Source organism: Cervus canadensis, chromosome 17, assembly GCF_019320065.1.
Source record: "Cervus canadensis isolate Bull #8, Minnesota chromosome 17, ASM1932006v1, whole genome shotgun sequence".
NCBI classification, from domain to species: domain Eukaryota; kingdom Metazoa; phylum Chordata; class Mammalia; order Artiodactyla; family Cervidae; genus Cervus; species Cervus canadensis.
Window position 1 is genome coordinate 5,713,481 of NC_057402.1, and position 17,588 is coordinate 5,731,068.

General features: G+C 42.6%; 3 protein-coding genes across 4 annotated transcripts in view; 2 read left to right on the forward strand and 1 right to left on the reverse strand.

Annotated features, from left to right (window-relative positions):
- Positions 1-17,588, forward strand: part of LOC122419778 (exocyst complex component 3-like protein 4) — a 45,629-nt gene that overhangs the window by 12,616 nt on the left and 15,425 nt on the right. The gene's annotated exons all lie outside the window — the stretch shown is intronic.
- Positions 3-10,447, reverse strand: LOC122454774 (transformation/transcription domain-associated protein-like). 2 transcript variants are annotated; one of them, XR_006273517.1, is made up of 3 exons: positions 10,347-10,447; positions 6,463-7,143; positions 3-449 (listed from the first exon to the last, which is right to left on the reverse strand). XR_006273517.1 is itself a non-coding variant. In XM_043489364.1 (3 exons), the coding sequence occupies exons 2-3, from the start codon at positions 7,021-7,023 to the stop codon at positions 267-269; spliced, it is 582 nt and encodes a 193-aa protein (XP_043345299.1). In that variant the 5' UTR covers positions 7,024-7,143; positions 10,347-10,447; the 3' UTR covers positions 3-266. The 2 variants fall into 2 exon arrangements, 1 of the variants encoding a protein (XP_043345299.1); XM_043489364.1 differs by having other exon boundaries at positions 6,625-7,143.
- On the forward strand, positions 10,770-15,669 carry LOC122454766. The gene is given in 2 exon segments (XM_043489351.1): positions 10,770-10,848; positions 13,409-15,669. A coding segment is annotated over 1 exon segment (1,329 nt). The 5' UTR covers positions 10,770-10,848; positions 13,409-13,451; the 3' UTR covers positions 14,781-15,669.

Sequence of the window (17,588 nt, forward strand, 5' to 3'; positions counted from 1 at the left end):
AAAGGAAGGACTTCATAGCCTAAAGAAATGTTAATTAGTTTTCCCTCCTCCCCAGGGTGTTAGGGCTCCTTCACGTTCCAGGGAGGAGGCATATGGGAGTAGTCATTGGTTGATACAATCGGTCCTTTCTCCGTTCATTCTACGACCTGCAATAAAGGGGGGTTGGGTAAGTAAACCCAGTAAGTCTGATTAGTTATTCTGGCTCCAGCGGGGTAGGGGGCAGGGGGGTCATGCAGGCAAATGGAGCGAGCATAGCAGTAAGGTTTTCAGGACTCATAAGGTTGATGTCGCCAAGGGCGGTGCTTCCTGGAGATCTTTAGAGCAAACGTGGCCAGTATTAGAATTTCTTCCTCCTGGGGTTTCTCTTGTTTCGTTTCCATTTTGAATGCTGGGGGCCCCTTTGGGTCGAGTCTTCCGAAGAGGAAGCCATGTGAGTTCGTTGGATCCATCTGGGGAAATACAAGCATATCCCTTTCCCTGTAAGATTTCCCTTCCCAAATTTCCATTGTTTACTGAACCCATTTTGATACCAAATGGGCAGAGTGCCGGGAGCCATTATGGGAGAGCCCACCCATGACGAGGTCATGAGGAGAAGACCTGACACGCAAGGCCGTTCAGGACATAAGGGACCCTCCAGGTTGGCCCCGGCCTCTAGCCCACCCTGCATCCTCCCCCCTTTTCTACTGTTGTTCTTGTTCACCCTGCTGCACGTTCTTGTGTTGCCTGCCGAGAGCTCTCCCGCTCCTCTTTCACTGAATGAGGACCAACTTAAAACCCTAACTAATAAATCTCCTGGACGCTGGTACCCTATGAAGGGGCCAGGGATGAAAGAAATGCTTCAATTCAAACCCTTTTGCTGGCATTCTGGCTTGTTTGATAAATGTGTGCTCCCATTGCAAAAAATGCTCATGATTGTTCTAAACATCCTAAGCACAGTACGCTAACAAAAGAAACCATTAAGCATAGGTCCCTCCGCGGGGTGAGAAAGTCTCCACAAATAAAATAGCCACAAATGTGCCTAATAGAAAATACTTTAGATAGAGATTAGCTAGTGACTTCTTGCAGGTAGTTAACTTTTAGACTAAGAGCCTGTTTTGTGCTATATCTGCTGTTTTTGCGATCCTTCGCATTTCTGTTCTGTAAAAATGTGATCCTATCTGGTTCCCATAGAGATGATGCCTATCGAAAAGAAAATTGATTAACCACAAGAAAAACAGGGTCAGCTACTGAGGCTGCTTAAGTCACGCCTGGAGCAAGCCATAAACTGTTAACAGGCCTGAAGGCCAAATGATAAAAAGACTCTTGTAAACGATAAGTATGTGGATGACATCCTGTTTCTGTTGAAGGTCAAGTTGCTGTAATATTTGAGCTGAACTTTGTGTAAGCGATATGCACCTCCCCCAAAAAATATGCTGTAGAGGGTATAAAGGGGCAGTGCAAAAATAAACTTCAGACTTAGCCCTGAGCTTTGTCTCACTGTGTCTTTTCTCGCCGACGCTGTTCATCCTGAGGGTTCCCCTGGATCCTGCTGGGGCTGGACCCCGGCAAGTGGCGCCCGAACAGGGACCCAAAGGTAAGTCTCTCATTGTCCAGTTTTCGGGATGGCTAGGACCCCACTAGGGCGCTGCTGGCCCCCCTGCATAAGAAAGGCATGGTAAAAAATGTGGATAGGTTTCAGGTAGGACCCCACTAGGATGCTACAGGCCCCCCTGCATAAAATAGTAGGGTAAAGAGGTGGGTAGGTTTCAGGTTCCTTCTTTTCTAAGATTCAGATCCTCTCCTTTTTCTTCTTCTAATTGCTACCAAAAATGGGTAACAGTGAGTCAAAAGAAAGGCAGCTTTTTATTGGAGTCATAATGTAACTCCTTAACCACAGAGGAATTATAGTTAAAAAGACCAGTGTTCAGTCCTTTTTCAGGTTTGCCCAAGTAATGTCCGTGGTTACCAGAAGAGGGCACTGTAAACCTAGAAACATGGGAAAAGGTAAGAAAACAACTAAAAGCTTATTATACCCTGAATGGCCCTGAGAAAGTGCCGACTGACACCTTTTCATTGTGGAATATGATTAGAGATGCTTTAGATCCCACACATTAGTCTAAAAAAATCAAGGAAGTTAAAGAAGATGAAGAAACTAACCCTAGTTATAGGCAGTTGAGGGACATGTTAGCCGCAATGAGTACTCATGATAATCCTGAAACTGAAGATGAACAGGAAAATTCATTGTCTCCCCAGGACGAGGATACATTAGAAAAAGCAGCAGCCTGATACAACTCTGAGGACGAATGGTCCTTCTTAGCCAGAGATGCTCCAAAAGACTTAAAAGAGCCCCTTTCAGCTAAGTCCTCTGTAAGGTTCAATCCAAAACCCTTGATAGATAAATCTCCTGAGTCACATAAAAGGGTGCTTAGATGCTCCCAGTTGCCTCTCCCTCCTCCCCATTATGGGGTAAAGGGGCCCCCCATGGGCCCCTTAAGGAGAAGGGTGCTATCCAGCCCTGAAGATGGATTTGACCCCCACCTTGAAGCCTGCTTCCCTGTATTATTTGATGAATGGGGGGAAGACAACTCATTCTGGGAGCCCCTCCCAATGAAGTTAATAGAAGAACTCAAACAGGCCTATGCTACATATGGAGCCACTGCCCCCTATACTTTTACACTACTTGATGCTTTGGCGGCCAAATGGATGACTCCTTACGACTGGAGGACAGTTGCTAAGGCCTGTCTGTCTGGAGGTCAATACCTGTTGTGGAGGACGAAATATGAAGATTTGGCCAAGAAACAGGCTAATGCTAACCGCAAACATGGTCCTAAGCATATAACGCAGCAAATGTTATCAGGTACTGATGATTATGAGTGTGCTAGGGACCAAATGAATTTAGATAAAAGGACTCTGGAACAGGTCACTGCTTGTGCTCTTGGGGCCTGGCGCTCACTCCCACAGGGAAAGGAATCAACCTCATCTCTGTCCGATATTAAACAAAAACCAGAGGAGCCCTACGAGGACTTTCTTTCCAGACTAATTGAGGGGATCCATAGAGTAATACCTAGTGTAGAAGCCGCTGTAATATTAACAAAACAACTGGCTTTTGAAAATGCTAACTTGACCTGCCAAGCTGTTCTTTGTCCTATAAAAAAATCCGGAAACATAGGAGACTATATCAAACACTGTGCAAATGTTGACCCAGCAATGATGCAGGGTGTCGCTATAGCAGCAGCAATAAAGGGTAAGTCTCACCAACAAGCAGTACAATCCTTTTTCGCCTGTAAAGATACCCCTCAAAACGGAGGTCCAAGTGGTTTAAGGCAAAACGGTGCTGCAGTCAGAGGATGCTTTTCATGTGGACAGGTGGGCATTTTAGCCGGAGCGGTCCCCACAAACCGGTTAATCCCCCTTCCGCAAACGCTCAATCCTCTCCTGTAAATACTAATCCTCCTGGCCCTTCTAACTTGCCGAAAACCCCTTGCCCTCGTTGTCAGAAGGGGCTTCATTGGGCTAAAGAATGTAAGTCTAAATTTCACAAAAATGGGACACTTTTGATTTCCGGTCAACAGCCGGGAAATGTGTTGAGGGGCCAGCCCCAGGCCCCGGCAATGATTGGGGTGAGCACCTTAAACCCATTCATACCCTTCGTCCCGTCACAGAGCTCATCAGAGCAACCCCAGGCAGTGCAGGATTGGACCTCAGTTCCACCACCTCAACAATATTAACTCCTGATTGTCCCAGTGTAAAGATTCCTACCGGAATTAAAGGCCCATTGCCAGCAGGGTTACTGGGAATTATACTTGGCAGAAGTTCCATAGCAATGCAAGGCCTTACCATTGTCCCTGGGGTCATAGACTGATTATACTGGAGAAATTCACATAATGATTTCTCCTCCAAGTAAGACAATTCCGATCTACCAGGGGCAGAGAATTGCTCAGCTTTTACTTCTACCATATGCTACCACTGTGGGTAATGTCACTACTCAGAGTGAGAGACAAGTCAAGGGTTTTTGCTCTAGTGATGTGGCCTTTTGGGTGACAGAAATTACTCAAAAAAGACCCATGAAAAATATTTTTGTCAGTGGCAAACCCATCTTGGGGTTACTAGATACAGGGGCAGACATTTCTTGTATTGCTGGAAAAGACTGGCCCAGTTCATGGCCTACACATAAAACTGAAAATGATTTAATAGGCTTGGGAAAAGCTCCCTCTGTAGTAAGGAGTGCAACAACGCTAAAATGGCAGTTTGACAATACCCACGGAAATTTCCAGCCGTATGTGGTCCCGTCGCTTCCCTTTACTCTATGGGGAAGAGATGTTTTGTCTCAGATGGGAATGCTTCTTTACAGCCCTGATGAAAAGGTTACTGCCCAGATGCTTCAGATGGGCTATGACCCCTCAAAAGGCTTGGGCAAACATCAAGAAAGAAAAATTGAGCCTCTTAACCCTGTGCCTTGGCGCAACGTCTTGGTCTCAGGTATCCGAATTTATAATGGGGGCCATTGTCCATGCTGCCGACCCTATCACATGGAAGTCCCAACATCCGGTGTAGATAGAACAATGGCCCCTTACTACTGAAAAACTCAAGGCTGCTAGGACTTTAGTTTTTGAGCAGTTGCAATTAGGACATATAGAGCCCTCCAATAGCCCTTGGAACACTCCCATTTTCGTGATAAAGAAAAAATCGGGAAAGTGGAGGCTACTACAAGATTTGAGGGCCGTTAATGCTACTATGGAAGATTTGGGAGCATTACAACCCGAACTTCCTTCTCCAGTGGCTATCCCTGAGGGGTACAATATAATTGTAATTGATTTACAAGACTGCTTTTTTACTATTCCTCTAAGCCCCACGGATAAAAGGCGATTTGCCTTCAGTCTCCCTTCAGAAAATTTTAAACAGCCTTACTTAAGATACCAGTGGAAAGTTGCCGGGGTCCAGCCCCAGCAGGATCCAGGGGAACCCTCAGGATGAATGGTGTCGGCGAGAAAAGACACAGTGAGACAAAGCTTGGGGCTAAGTCTGAAGTTCATTTTTGCACTCCCCCTTTATACCCTCTACAGCACTCTTTAGGGGGAAGTGCATACCGCTTACACAAGGATCACCTCAAAACATTACAGCAACTTGACCTTCAACAGAAACAGGATGTCATCCACATACTTCTCGTTTACAAGAGTCTTTTTATCATTTGGTCTTCCGGCCTGTTAACAGTTTATGGCTTGCTCCAGGTGTGACTTAAGCAGCCTCAGTAGCTGACCCTGTTTCTCTTGTGGTTAGTCTGTTTTCTTTTCGATAGGCATCATCTCTATGGGAACCAGATAGGATCATATTTTTATGGAACAGAAATGTGAAGGATTACAAAAACAGCAGATATAGCACAAAACAGGCTCCTAGTCTAATAAGTAACTACCTGCAAGATGTCACCAGCTAATCTCTATCTAAAGTATTTTCTATTAGGCACATTTGTGGCTATTTTATTTGTGGAGCCTATCTCACCCCGCGGAGGGACCTATGCTTAATGGTTTCTTTTGTTAGCGTACTGTGCTTAGGATGTTTAGAACAATCATGAGCATTTTTTGCAGTGGGAGCACACATTTATCAAACAAGCCAGAATGCCAGCAAAAGGGTTTGAATTGAAGCATTTCCTTCATCCCTGGCCCCTTCATAGGGTACCAGCCTCCAGGAGATTTATTAGTTAGGGTTTTAAGTTGGTCCTCATTCAGTGAAAGAGGAGCGGGAGAGCTCTCGGCAGACAACACAAGAATCTGCAGCAGGGCGAACAGGAACAACAGCAGAAAAGGGGGGAGGATGCAGGGTGGGCTAGAGGCCGGGGCCAACCTGGAGGGTCCCTTGTGTCCTGGACGGCCTTGCGTGTCAGGTCTTCTCCTCATGACCTCGTCATGGGTGGGCTCTCCCATAATGGCTCCCGGCATCTCCCCCTTTTTTATTTTTTAAAACAGCCAGATGAATTTCAGTTGCAAGCTTCCGAGTGCTCTGCCGAAGAGCTCTGACGATACAAGGGAGGACAATGATAATAATAAGAATCAGCGCTATTACAGCGATGTAACTGAGAACAGTGGACAAAATACTTTTGGCGGAGATAAAGTTGGAGAAGTCACTGGCAGCTCCAGCGGCAGGAACATCTAATCGGGAATGCTCCATTGTTCTAATCTGTCCATGCAGTCTGTCTAAATCTAAACTTATGCTAGAGCTATTTCGTACCCCTGAAATATGATTTTTAGTTTTTTCCCAATTGTAATCAGTCTCATTAACCTTTAAGGGTGTTACACAAATCCACCGGTAGTCAGCGTGACAGGATAATGTTAACTTTACTTTTAAGGCCTGTAATTTAGTTCGAATATACATGACTGCTTTTTTTAGGGCGTCTACTTTTAATTTTAATTTTTTATCTATAATCTCTTGCGTAGCGAGACCTAAAGAAACATCTTTTGACATATCATTGACATATTGAGCAGTACGTACCTGGTGAGTCAATGATATTGCTGCCACAGTGACAGAGGTAATTGCTGTTATTAAAGCTGAAATCCCTAAGATAAGTAGTCCTAAAAACCATCAGGATCGCATGAAATCTTGCAGTTGTTGCAGAACGACTATACCATAAATGTCATACCAATAGGTACTCACTGAGACGGGCACCATAAGGTAAGTTGGGCGTCGCAGCACCACAAAGGAACAAATATTATATTGAGAGGTCAGACGATTGACGACGTTGAGCGTCAGGCTCCGATAGTCTCCCAGCATCATCAACAGCGGGCGCATGTGAGTGTGGATCTGGTCTACTTTCATGGTAGCACCTTTTAAAAACTTTTTCATGCAGGCTTTTCCGGCCTCCTGGAGCTTGCTATTGGTTGAATTCAGGGCTTTGAAGAGCGCAGCAATGATCTTTTTTCTGGACTGAGGAAGATAATTGCAGGCCGCAAGCGCATTTAAGGCTGCGATCTTGTGCTCCACCACGTTGAGGTCCATCGTGAAGAGCCGGGGCTGCAGCGTGGTGCAGAACGTGTTTTTGTTTATCAGGCCCATCTGGGCATTGGCGGGCTGTCTGTCACAGCAGGTGCTTCTTAGGGGGGGCCATGTCCTGGAGGACCTCCTTGTGAAGCTCCATGATCATGGTCATGCTTTCCCGGTGACCTGGGCCAGCACCTGGCAAGAAAGTAAAGCAAGCATAGCAATAAAAACCCTTTCAGGAGAGGCTGAAGATCCCTGTAGAGAAGCTATTTCCTGTGCTTGATGGCAAAGCGACTTAATTTGCCCCTCTGTGGGTATGGAGGCTTGTTGAGTTGCCCACGCAGGATGTCTTGGTTGCAAGTCATGAGGCATCTGATCTTCATCCAAAGATAGATTACTAAGATAAGCTTTAGAAACAAACTTAGGGTGTCTTTTTTTAAATAATTTAATTAAATCTGTTAGCAATATAACATAACAAGGAACTATCTCAGAAGTGAGTCTTAGTGAACACTAAACCTTAATTAACAAAACTAGAAACTTAGTTTAACAATTTACAAAACTTAACATTTAGTGATTTTTTAAATTATGGATACATTAACCCGGTAGCCAGGGAAGGCTTTAACCCGTCAAATAAAAATGAGGTTTGTCAGGGAGCTGGGAAAAGCCAAGCAGCTGTCTTGGATCTCCCATAGCCCCGACTCTTTGATTTTCAGCTATTGTTCACACATTTTTAATTCCCCAGTTTAGGAGTAGACTGTTGTCATGTTTTAAGACACTAGGATAGCACAAGTCTAACAGTAAGGGGTTATTTTTGGTAGAAGCAGAATGAGCCTCTACATGTACCATAATCTTAAATAACACTTATTTACTTTACTAAAGTAACAAAAGATTTTAAAAACAAATATAAATCACTTAAAGGCAAAGAAATTTATAATCTCATATTGAAAGATTTATTTTAAGAAAACTTTGTTTTCTTAACATAGAGAGTAGACTAAATTCCAGTCTGTTACCAATTTACCAGATAGCAAACAAACAAAATTTATCAGTTTATCTTAGAAAAGTCTTTTTTATAAATCTTGAAGAACTAGCAGTGTTTTTTTAAAGGCATGAGAGTGAAACCATACAAGGCATGTTTAAAATCTAATTAAATTGTAATTAACAAAGTAACCTGGTCATTGCTGTGACTTGTAACACTTTAACATGATAACTAGAATTATAACTGACAACATTTTACCAGGACATATCAGATTTTTATGAGTTTTATACAATTTCTAGAATATCTATATAAGTAACATCAACCATATAATATAACCTGAGAAGATTTATCATTCTTCCAACAATATTTCCCATGCAATTTAACATGTCAAATGAACTCAGGTAGTTTAATAGCTCTTTGGGATGTCTCAGGGGCCCTCTGAAGCATCCCAAAGTCAGCTAGAAGTCAAGCTATTTAGGCAGTTTTGTCAATAAATATCAAAAGGGTTTATAGTACTCTGTCAGGTAGAATCATATAGATCACTGTGAAATAATATATTTACTTACCCAAAGTAAAAAAGAAGATTTTAAAGTTAAACATAGAACAGATCACTTCAGAGGTAAAGAAACTTAAAATCAATTATCAAAGGCAGTTCCACATCTCAAGAAAACTTTTATTTATACACAAAACTCTTCCCTTGGGGTCCAGTTTTTATAAAATCTTTTTATCACTTTTTGTACCCATTTGTTCTCCCTTCCTGGAACAGCCAACTGTAAGTCAGACTTACTTCTTTTTTCCTTCATAAAATGTATCTTCATTCTTCATACCTTCTTTACTGAAAACACACATCTTACTTTCCTTAAGCAACCAAGAATTGACTTTTATATTAGCATTCTATAGATTGGTGAACATAAATACCAGTGATAATTTCTAAAAAAAAAATTTAGTGAACATCTCAGGATGGCATCAAATATTATTCATTTGTAGTCTCAAATCTCTTTAGTTTTTCTGTAAAAGGAAATCAGTATTTAGTAGTAAATGTTTCAAAATCTTATTTTATTTGGAAATGACCTAATTATTTAATAGACTTACAATACTTAGTGTAGCACAGCCCTTAGAAATTTAAGTTACGCCAATCTGGAGAGACTATTGTAGACAGATATTACTAAAGAATAATTATTTTTAATAGAATTTGTATATAAACTCATATCTCATTTACATTTTTTAGAAGTTTCTTCACTCGAGGTTATTTCCTTGTTGACAAACTTGTAACAGATATAATATTTAACTTATATTAAACTTAAGTACAATGAAAATATTTTATTTTATGTTAATTACTCTAAGACATGTCTATACTAGATAGGTCAACAAACAAACATTAATATCAAGTATTTAATACTGAATATTTCCCAGTTCACCTGAACCTGGAATTTATTGTTTAATTTAGAATTATTTGATTTGTTAGCACTTACCTTTCTTTAAGCCAATTAAATAGAGTTCATTTACAAATTAACCTAAAAAATATTCCCCAGAGACAAAGACATACCAAGACATATTTAGACAGACACAGTGCAAGATCTAGCTTCATTTTCTAAGTTTGGTCATGAATTAGATATTACAATATAAAATTTACTAGTTTATTAAAAAAGTTGAAATAAGTAAAATTTTTAAAGGCTTTTCAGATTCTTGCGTCCAGGACCAGGGGACTAGAAAAACAGAAGGACAGGAAGGGCTAAGGAGAGGGAAGAGAGAGGGAAGGGGAGAGAGGTCAATAATGTCTCTTGTTCCCCACCGGTCGGGCACTCTGGCCAGTTGTCCATGTCAGGAGGAGACCAGGGACAAAAGGGTCCCAGTTGCGGCCGCTGGGTCTGGTCCATTGGCAGGCAAGCTGGCCTCTGAGTACCCCGAGTGGTCCGGATGTCAGTCTCAGCGAAGAAGAGTCCCCACCAGTTGCAGGAAAGGGGACCCCCTTCAGGGCCCGAAACTGGGCTCTTGTCTAACATTCGGAAATGAATTGTCCGAAGAGACACATGTGCTGATAAACCAAGAGACTTTATTGGGAAGGGCACCCGGGTGGAGAGCAGGAGGGTAAGGGAACCCAGGAGAACTGCTCTCTTCTGGAAACCAAGGACATTGCTCTTGGACAAACGTAAAAAAGGACTGAGCACTGGTCTTTTTAACTTTAATTCCCCTGCGGTTAAGGAGTTGCATCATGACTCCAATAAAAAGCTGCCTTTTTTTGACTCACTGTTACCCATTTTTGTTACTAATTAGAAGAAGAAAAAGGAGAGGATCTTAATCTTAGAAAAGAAGGAACCTGAAACCTACCCACACTCCTTACCCTACCTGTCTTATGCAGGGGGGCCTGCAGCGCCCTCGTGGGGTCCTAGCCGTCCCAAAAACTGAACAATGAGAGACTTACCTTTGGGTTCCTGTTCGTGGCGCCACTTGCCGGGGTCCAGCCCCAGCAGGATCCAGGGGAACCCTCAGGATGAACGGCATTGGCGAGAAAAGACACAGTGAGACAAACCTCGGGGGCTAAGTCTGAAGTTCATTTTTGCACTCCCCCTTTATACCCTCTACAACACTTTTTAGGGGGAAGTGCATATTGCTTACACAAGGATCAGCTCAAAACATCACAGCAACTTGACCTTCAACAGAAACAAGATGTCATCCACATACTTCTCGTTTACAAGAGTCTTTTTATCATTTGGTCTTCGGGCCTGTTAACAGTTTATGGCTTGCTCCAGGTGTGACTTAAGCAGCCTCAGTAGCTGACCCTGTTTCTCTTGTGGTTAGTCTGTTTTCTTTTCGATAGGCATCGTCTCTATGGGAACCAGATAGGATCACATTTTTACGGAACAGAAATGAGAAGGATTGCAAAAACAGCAGATATAGTACAAAACAGGCTCCTAGTCTAAAAGGTAACTACCTGCAAGAAGTCACCAGCTAATCTCTATCTAAAGTATTTTCTATTAGGCACATTTGTGGCTATTTTATTTGTGGAGCCTTTCTCACCCCGCGGAGGGACCTATGCTTAATGGTTTCTTTTGTTAGCGCACTGTGCTTAGGATGTTTAGAACAATCATGAGCATTTTTTGCAATGGGAGCACACATTTATCACACAAGCCAGAATGCCAGCAAAAGGGTTTGAATTGAAGCATTTCTTTCATCCCTGGCCCCTTCATAGGGTACCAGCGTCCAGGAGATTTATTAGTTAGGGTTTTAAGTTGGTCCTCATTCAGTGAAAGAGGAGCGGGAGAGCTCTCAGCAGACAACACAAGAATCTGCAGCAGGGCGAACAGGAACAACAGCAGAAAAGGGGGGAGGATGCAGGGTGGGCTAGAGGCCGGGGCCAACCTGGAGGGTCCCTTATGTCCTGGACGGCCTTGCCTGTCAGGTCTTCTCCTCATGACCTCGTCATGGGTGGGATCTGCCATAATGGCTCCCGGGAGAAAGTGCTACCACAAGGAATGGAAAATAGTCCAACACTATGTCAAAAATTTGTAAATGCTGCCATAGAAGATGTAAGAGTTTAATATGAGCAAGTGTATATGATTCATTACATGGATGACATTCTAATAGCTCATTCCGATAAAGTTCATGTACAAACTTTTACACAAATTGACTCAGGCTTTATCTACACATGGTCTAAGAATAGCTTTAGAAAAAATTCAAATTAATCCCCCTATAACTTATTTAGGGCGTGTCATTCATTCTGACACAGTGACTCATGCCCCTATGCAGCTAAGAAAAGATCATCTTCATACATTAAACGATTTTCAGAAACTCTTGGGAGATATTAATTGGATACAACCCTACTTAAAATTAACAACAGCTGAACTTAAACCCCTGTTTAATATTTTACAAGGAAACTCAGACCCAACTTCAAAAAGAGAGTTAACCACAGAAGCTCAAGAGGCATTAAAAAAGGTTGAAAAGGCTTTATCTAATAGTTATGTAAAGAGAGTTAATATGTCAACTACTTGGCAGTTTCTTTGGCCACTCCGGTTGCACCTACAGGGGCTCTCTGGCAGGAAGGACCTCTAGAATGGGTCCACAAGCCAAAAAGGTAGTCTCAACATACCCAAGTCTAGTAGCAGCCTTAATATTAAAGGGAAGGAGGCGCAGTATAGAGCTCTTTGGCAAAGAACCATTAAAAAATGTGATTCCTTACAACAAAGATCAACTAGATGCCTTGTTGATGTTTCAGGAGAGTTGGCAAATCACCGTGGGAGGATTCACAGGACAGATATTACATCATTTGCCTTCACACGCACTACTAAATTTCCTTTCTAGACATCCCGTGATATTCCCTGTAAGATGCAAACTGTCCCCTATTCCCAATGTTCAGGTAATATTTACAGGTGGGTCAGCTAATGGGCATGCTTCTATTGTTACAAAAGATCAAAACAGAGTAATACACACCCAAGAAACTTCTGCTCAAAGGGCTGAACTCACTGCGGTCATAGAGGCTTTTATAATGTTTGCAGAAAAGGAATTTAACCCTTATTCCAATTCTCAGTATATGGTTAGGCTGTTTCCACACATTGAAACTGCGGTTCTGCCTGAAACTAAGGCTACAATTTTTTACTTGCTAACCAAGCTACAGCAACAGATCTGGAACCGAAACCAAGCCTTTTATGTTGGCCATATTAGAGCCCATTCTGGTCTGCAGAGCCCGTTAAATGCTTTAAATGACTTGGCAGATTCACCAACTAGAATAACTGTGGTTTCTGTTATAGAAAAAGCGAGGGCCTCTCATTCATTGCATCACCAAAACACCACAGCTTTAAGATGCCAGTTTCAGATCCCTGGAGAATCTGTTAGAGAAATAGTCCGTGCTTGTTCTCCCTGACCCACTATGATCCCAAATTTACCGATGGGAGTAAGTCCCCGCGGCCTTAGACCGAACATGCTCTGGCAAATGGACGTGATACATGTCCCCTCCTTTGGAAAACTGTCTTTCGTTCACGTAACTGTTGATACTTTTTCTCATGTTATCATAGCCACCGCCCGGACGGGAGAGCATATAAAGATGTGGTTCAACACCTATTTGTTAGCTTCTCCTATCTCGGGCTGCTAAAAGCTTTAAAAACTGAAAACACCCCTGCCTATACATCCAAGTCATTCCGAGAGTTTTGTATGAGATTTCATGTAAAGCATAACACGGGAATACCTTACAATCCACAGGGCCAAGCTATAGTAAAAAGAGCCCACCAGGCCTTAAAATCCCAAATATTTAAATTACAGGAGGGTGAATTTAGGTATCGTTCCCCTCATCAGATCCTGCACCATGCTATCTTTGTAATAAACAACCTTTACATTGATTGATCGGGCATGCCTGCAATGTTACGGCACTGGAGTCCCGAGCAGTCAGGCACGAGGTCTCTGGTCAAATGAAAAGACCTCCTATCGGGACAGTGGAGGAGGCCTGGCCCGTTATTAACCAGCAGTCGAGGATATGCTTGTATATTTCCTCAGGATGCAGAATCACCAATCTGGGTCCCAGACAGATTGATTCGACATGTCGCAGATCTTCAAGCATCCGACCCCCTCGATGATCCGACCACAGAAAAGGAAGGGAGTTCCTCTACCTCCACCACCCCCACCTAATGGGAGAAGTCAGATAAATCAGCCGCAGATGATGTCAGAAATTGTTAAAGAAGGTCAGGAAGACCCTCCCACCAAGCAGATGTCACGGCTTTGTTTAACTGCTCATGATCCTCCCGCGTCTTCACGCTGCAGGAGACCACCAAGATGACCAGCACATTCGACACGACAAGCTTCTCTCCCTACCTGGGGACAAGTCAAGGCGCTCTGTCAGCAAGCACAGGAGATAGCGTCCCCACAGGGGTCTCCATCCTCCCCTGAAAGAGTCTTTATTGCCATTCTTGCTTTACTTTCTTGTCAGATAAGCGCTGCCTCCCCCGAAACATATTGGGCTTATTTTCCAGATCCTCCCACCTTTCAGGTGGTGACTTGGAATAACGGTCCTATATGGCTTAATACCGATCAACCCCATCTTTTGGGGGGATCCTATACTTCTTATACTAATGATCATTATCCTATTAATTACAACCACACCTTTAAAGGACTGACCAATGGACTCCCAATGTGTTTTAATTTCCCTACCGGTTGCTCCCGAGACCTTATAACCCCTTCTAAAGAGGGATGCGTTGGGGCCTCTAAAAAACTTTTGCTGACAGATTTCCCTCTGACGGGTCCTGAAGATAAAAAGAGAAGCCGGCTGGCTTGGAAACTGCTGGCTCGTATGCCAGGAGTTCTTGATCCTTATGAGTCAAAATTTCAACTTGCTCTGCCTGGTTATCCGAATTGCAATGAGATAGTCTTTTCAGATGTGATATGGAAAACTATAGATAACCGTTTGGGTTATCCGAGCTGGAAATCCTGTACATATAACTCCAAAATTGATTATGTAATCCCAGGAGGAAAAAATTTCTCAGTACAAGACTGGAGCAACCCAAATCCCAGACAAAAGCCAAAGTTAGTCCATGGCTATACTGCCAAGTTTTACAATTGGAATAACCAGCTTATTCACTGGCCCTTGGCAGCCAATAGATGGCATCATAACCAATTGTCCCTCCCATGCTATCCTACGCAATCAAAAATAAAATACTCTGGCAGCCTGAAATACGGAGGGCCCTTGCAGCCACTTCTCCTATCACGTTGTCTCGACCCAAAAATGATTCTATTTATTCTGCCCTGGCCTGTTTGTCCTCACCCTATGTTTTTCTCTTTACCAATAACTCAAAAAATCTTCAAATACACACGAACTATACGGGCAGACCTAACAAGGTTTCCCGTAAACAATGTATGCTGTCCTCCTGTGTAAATCCTCAATACAATGTGTCTTCCTTTGCTGTATTACAGCGTCCGCCTTATCTTGTGGTACCGGTTACAATAACTACTCATTGGTATGATAATTATGGTCTAGCTGTGCTTCAACAATTACAAGATCTGATGCGCTCTTGATTTATAGGATTGCTTGTTTTAGAAATTTCAGCATTAATTACTGCCATTACCTCTGTCTCTGTAGCGGCAATTGCATTAACCCAGCAAGTACTTACTGCACAGTATGTTAATACTATGTCAAAAAATGTCTCCTTAGCTTTAGCGACTCAAGAGGTCATAGACAGAAAACTAGAAATGAAAGGAGGTGCTCTAGAGGAAGCGGTAATGCATATTGGAACAGAACTGCAAGCCCTAAAATTAAAGTTAGACTGTCCTGCCACGCAGACTACTGGTGGATTTGTGTAGCACCCTTAAAGGTTAATGAGACTGATTACAATTGGGAAAAATTAAAAATCATATTTCAGGGGTGTGGGATAGCTCTAGCAGAAGTTTAGATTTAGACAGACTGCATGGACAGATTAGAACAATGGAGCATTCCCGATTACAGGTTCCTGCCGCTGGAGCCGCCAGTGATTTCTTTAAAGCCTTCTCCAACTTCATCTCCGCCAAAAGTATTTTGTCCGCTATTTTCAGTTACGTTGCTGTAATAGCGCTGATGCTTATTATTATCATTGTCCTCCCTTGTATCGTCAGAGCTCTTCGGCAGAGCACTCAGAAGCTTGCACCCTGCATCCTCCCCCCTTCTCTGCTGTTGTTCTTGTTCGCCCTGCTGCACATTCTTGTGTTGCCTGCCGAGAGCTCTCCCGCTCCTCTTTCACTGAATGAGGACCAACTTAAAACCCTAACTAATAAATCTCCTGGACGCTGGTACCCTATGAAGGGGCCAGGGGTGAAAGAAATGCTTCAATTCAAACCCTTTTGCTGGCATTCTGGCTTGTTTGATAAATGTGTGCTCCCATTGCAAAAAATGCTCATGATTGTTCTAAACATCCTAAGCACAGTGCGCTAACAAAAGAAACCATTAAGCATAGGTCCCTCCGCGGGGTGAGAGAGGCTCCACAAATAAAATAGCCACAAATGTGCCTAATAGAAAATACTTTAGATAGAGATTAGCTGGTGACTTCTTGCAGGTAGTTACCTTTTAGACTAAGAGTCTGTTTTGTGCTTTATCTGCTGTTTTTGCAATCCTTCACATTTCTGTTCCATGAAAATGTGATCCTATCTGGTTCCCATAGAGACGATGCCTATCAAAAAGAAAATTGATTAACCACAAGAAAAACAGGGTCAGCTACTGAGGTTGCTTAAGTCACCCCAGGTACAAGCCATAAAATGTTAACAGGCCTGAAGGTCAAATGATAAAAAGACTCTTGTAAATGAGAAGTATGTGGATGACATCCTGTTTCTGTTGAAGGTCAAGTTGCTGTAATGTTTTTGAGCTGACTCTTGTGTAAGCGATATGCACTTCCCCCTAAAAGATGTTGTAGAGGGCATAAAGGGGGAGTGCAAAAATAAACTTCAGACTTAGCCCCCGAGGTTTGTCTCACTGTGTCTTATCTCGCTGACGCCGTTCATCCTGAGGGTACCCCTGGATCCTGCTGGGGCTGGACCCCAGCCGCAGAGGAAGAGAAGTGAAGTGAAGTCGCTCAGTCATGTCCAACTCTTTGCGACACCATGGACTGTAGCCCACCCAGGCGCCATCAATTCCTCAAAATGTTTTTCTGCTCTTGTCAAGATATCTCCTTGTGGTAAGTTTAAAAAATTTAAAACAAACAAAGCTGTATTAACAATAGTTATAGGTTTAGAGAATATCTTATGTTGGCATCTAGTAGAGTCTGCTTTAGAAAGGGAAGATAGCAATGTTCCAGGGTATTCCCCCTTTTTAAATTTTTTATTTGCAATTTTAGTGTGTGATGTGAATAAGAGCATATAATTTGTTTTGCTGAGCAGAATGGAATTTAGTATAAAAAACTTTATATTCTTTGAGAGACCAGAATGAAGCTTTAGCGTTCTTAGTCCCATCTATATAGAAAACTTCAGCTTGAGCTATTGGCTGTGAGCTGACGATGCGGGAATTAATAAATTCAGTATTTTTGAAGAAATTCCATAGCTTGTTAGAATGATAATGAAATGAAATTTCTCCAAAATATTCCAGAAAAGCTATTTGGAAAGCAGTAGACGTTTGTAAGGCATTCTCAAATTGAGGTTTACTGACAGGTATCACAATTTTATGGGGATCTGAGGCAATTAGAGTTTTAGTCCTATTTCTTCCATTGATAATGATTAGAGCAATTAAATCAAGGTAGGGTGTAAGTGACTTTTATTCCTCTAAAATGGGTATAGATCCATTCTACTGGGTGTTCTTGTTGGGCAAGGAGTCCCGTGGGAGAATGAAGAGAGGGGAGTACAAATAGTTCTAAAGGTAAATCTAGTCTAATGTGAGTAAGAAATTGCTTCTGTAATTTATTTTGTACCAAATAGAGTTCCTCTGGTGCCTCTTGAGAAAGTGATCAAGGGCTATTTAAATCATGATCTCCTTTCAAAGTATTAAATAGATTAGTCAGTTGATAATTCAGTTCAGTTCAGTTCAGTCGCTCAGTCGTGTCCGACTCTTTGCGACCCCATGAATCACAGCATGCCAGGCCTCCCTGTCCATCACAAACTCCTGGAGTTTACTTAAACTCACACCCATCGAGTCAGTGATGCCATCCAGCCATCTCATCCTCTGTCGTCCCCTTCTCCTCCTGCCCCCAATCCCTCCCAGCATCAGGGTCTTTTCCAACGAGTCAAC

What these genes read in the sequence shown, in the direction of transcription:
- LOC122454774 (XM_043489364.1), bottom strand. Translation starts at nt 7,023, where the DNA reads ATGGGCCTGATAAACAAAAACACGTTCTGCACCACGCTGCAGCCCCGG. An exon ending in ACCTTATGGTGCCCGTCTCA is followed by an intron (nt 450 to 6,624) that starts GTGAGTACCTAT and finishes GTATTTCCCCAG; the next exon opens with ATGGATCCAACGAACTCACA.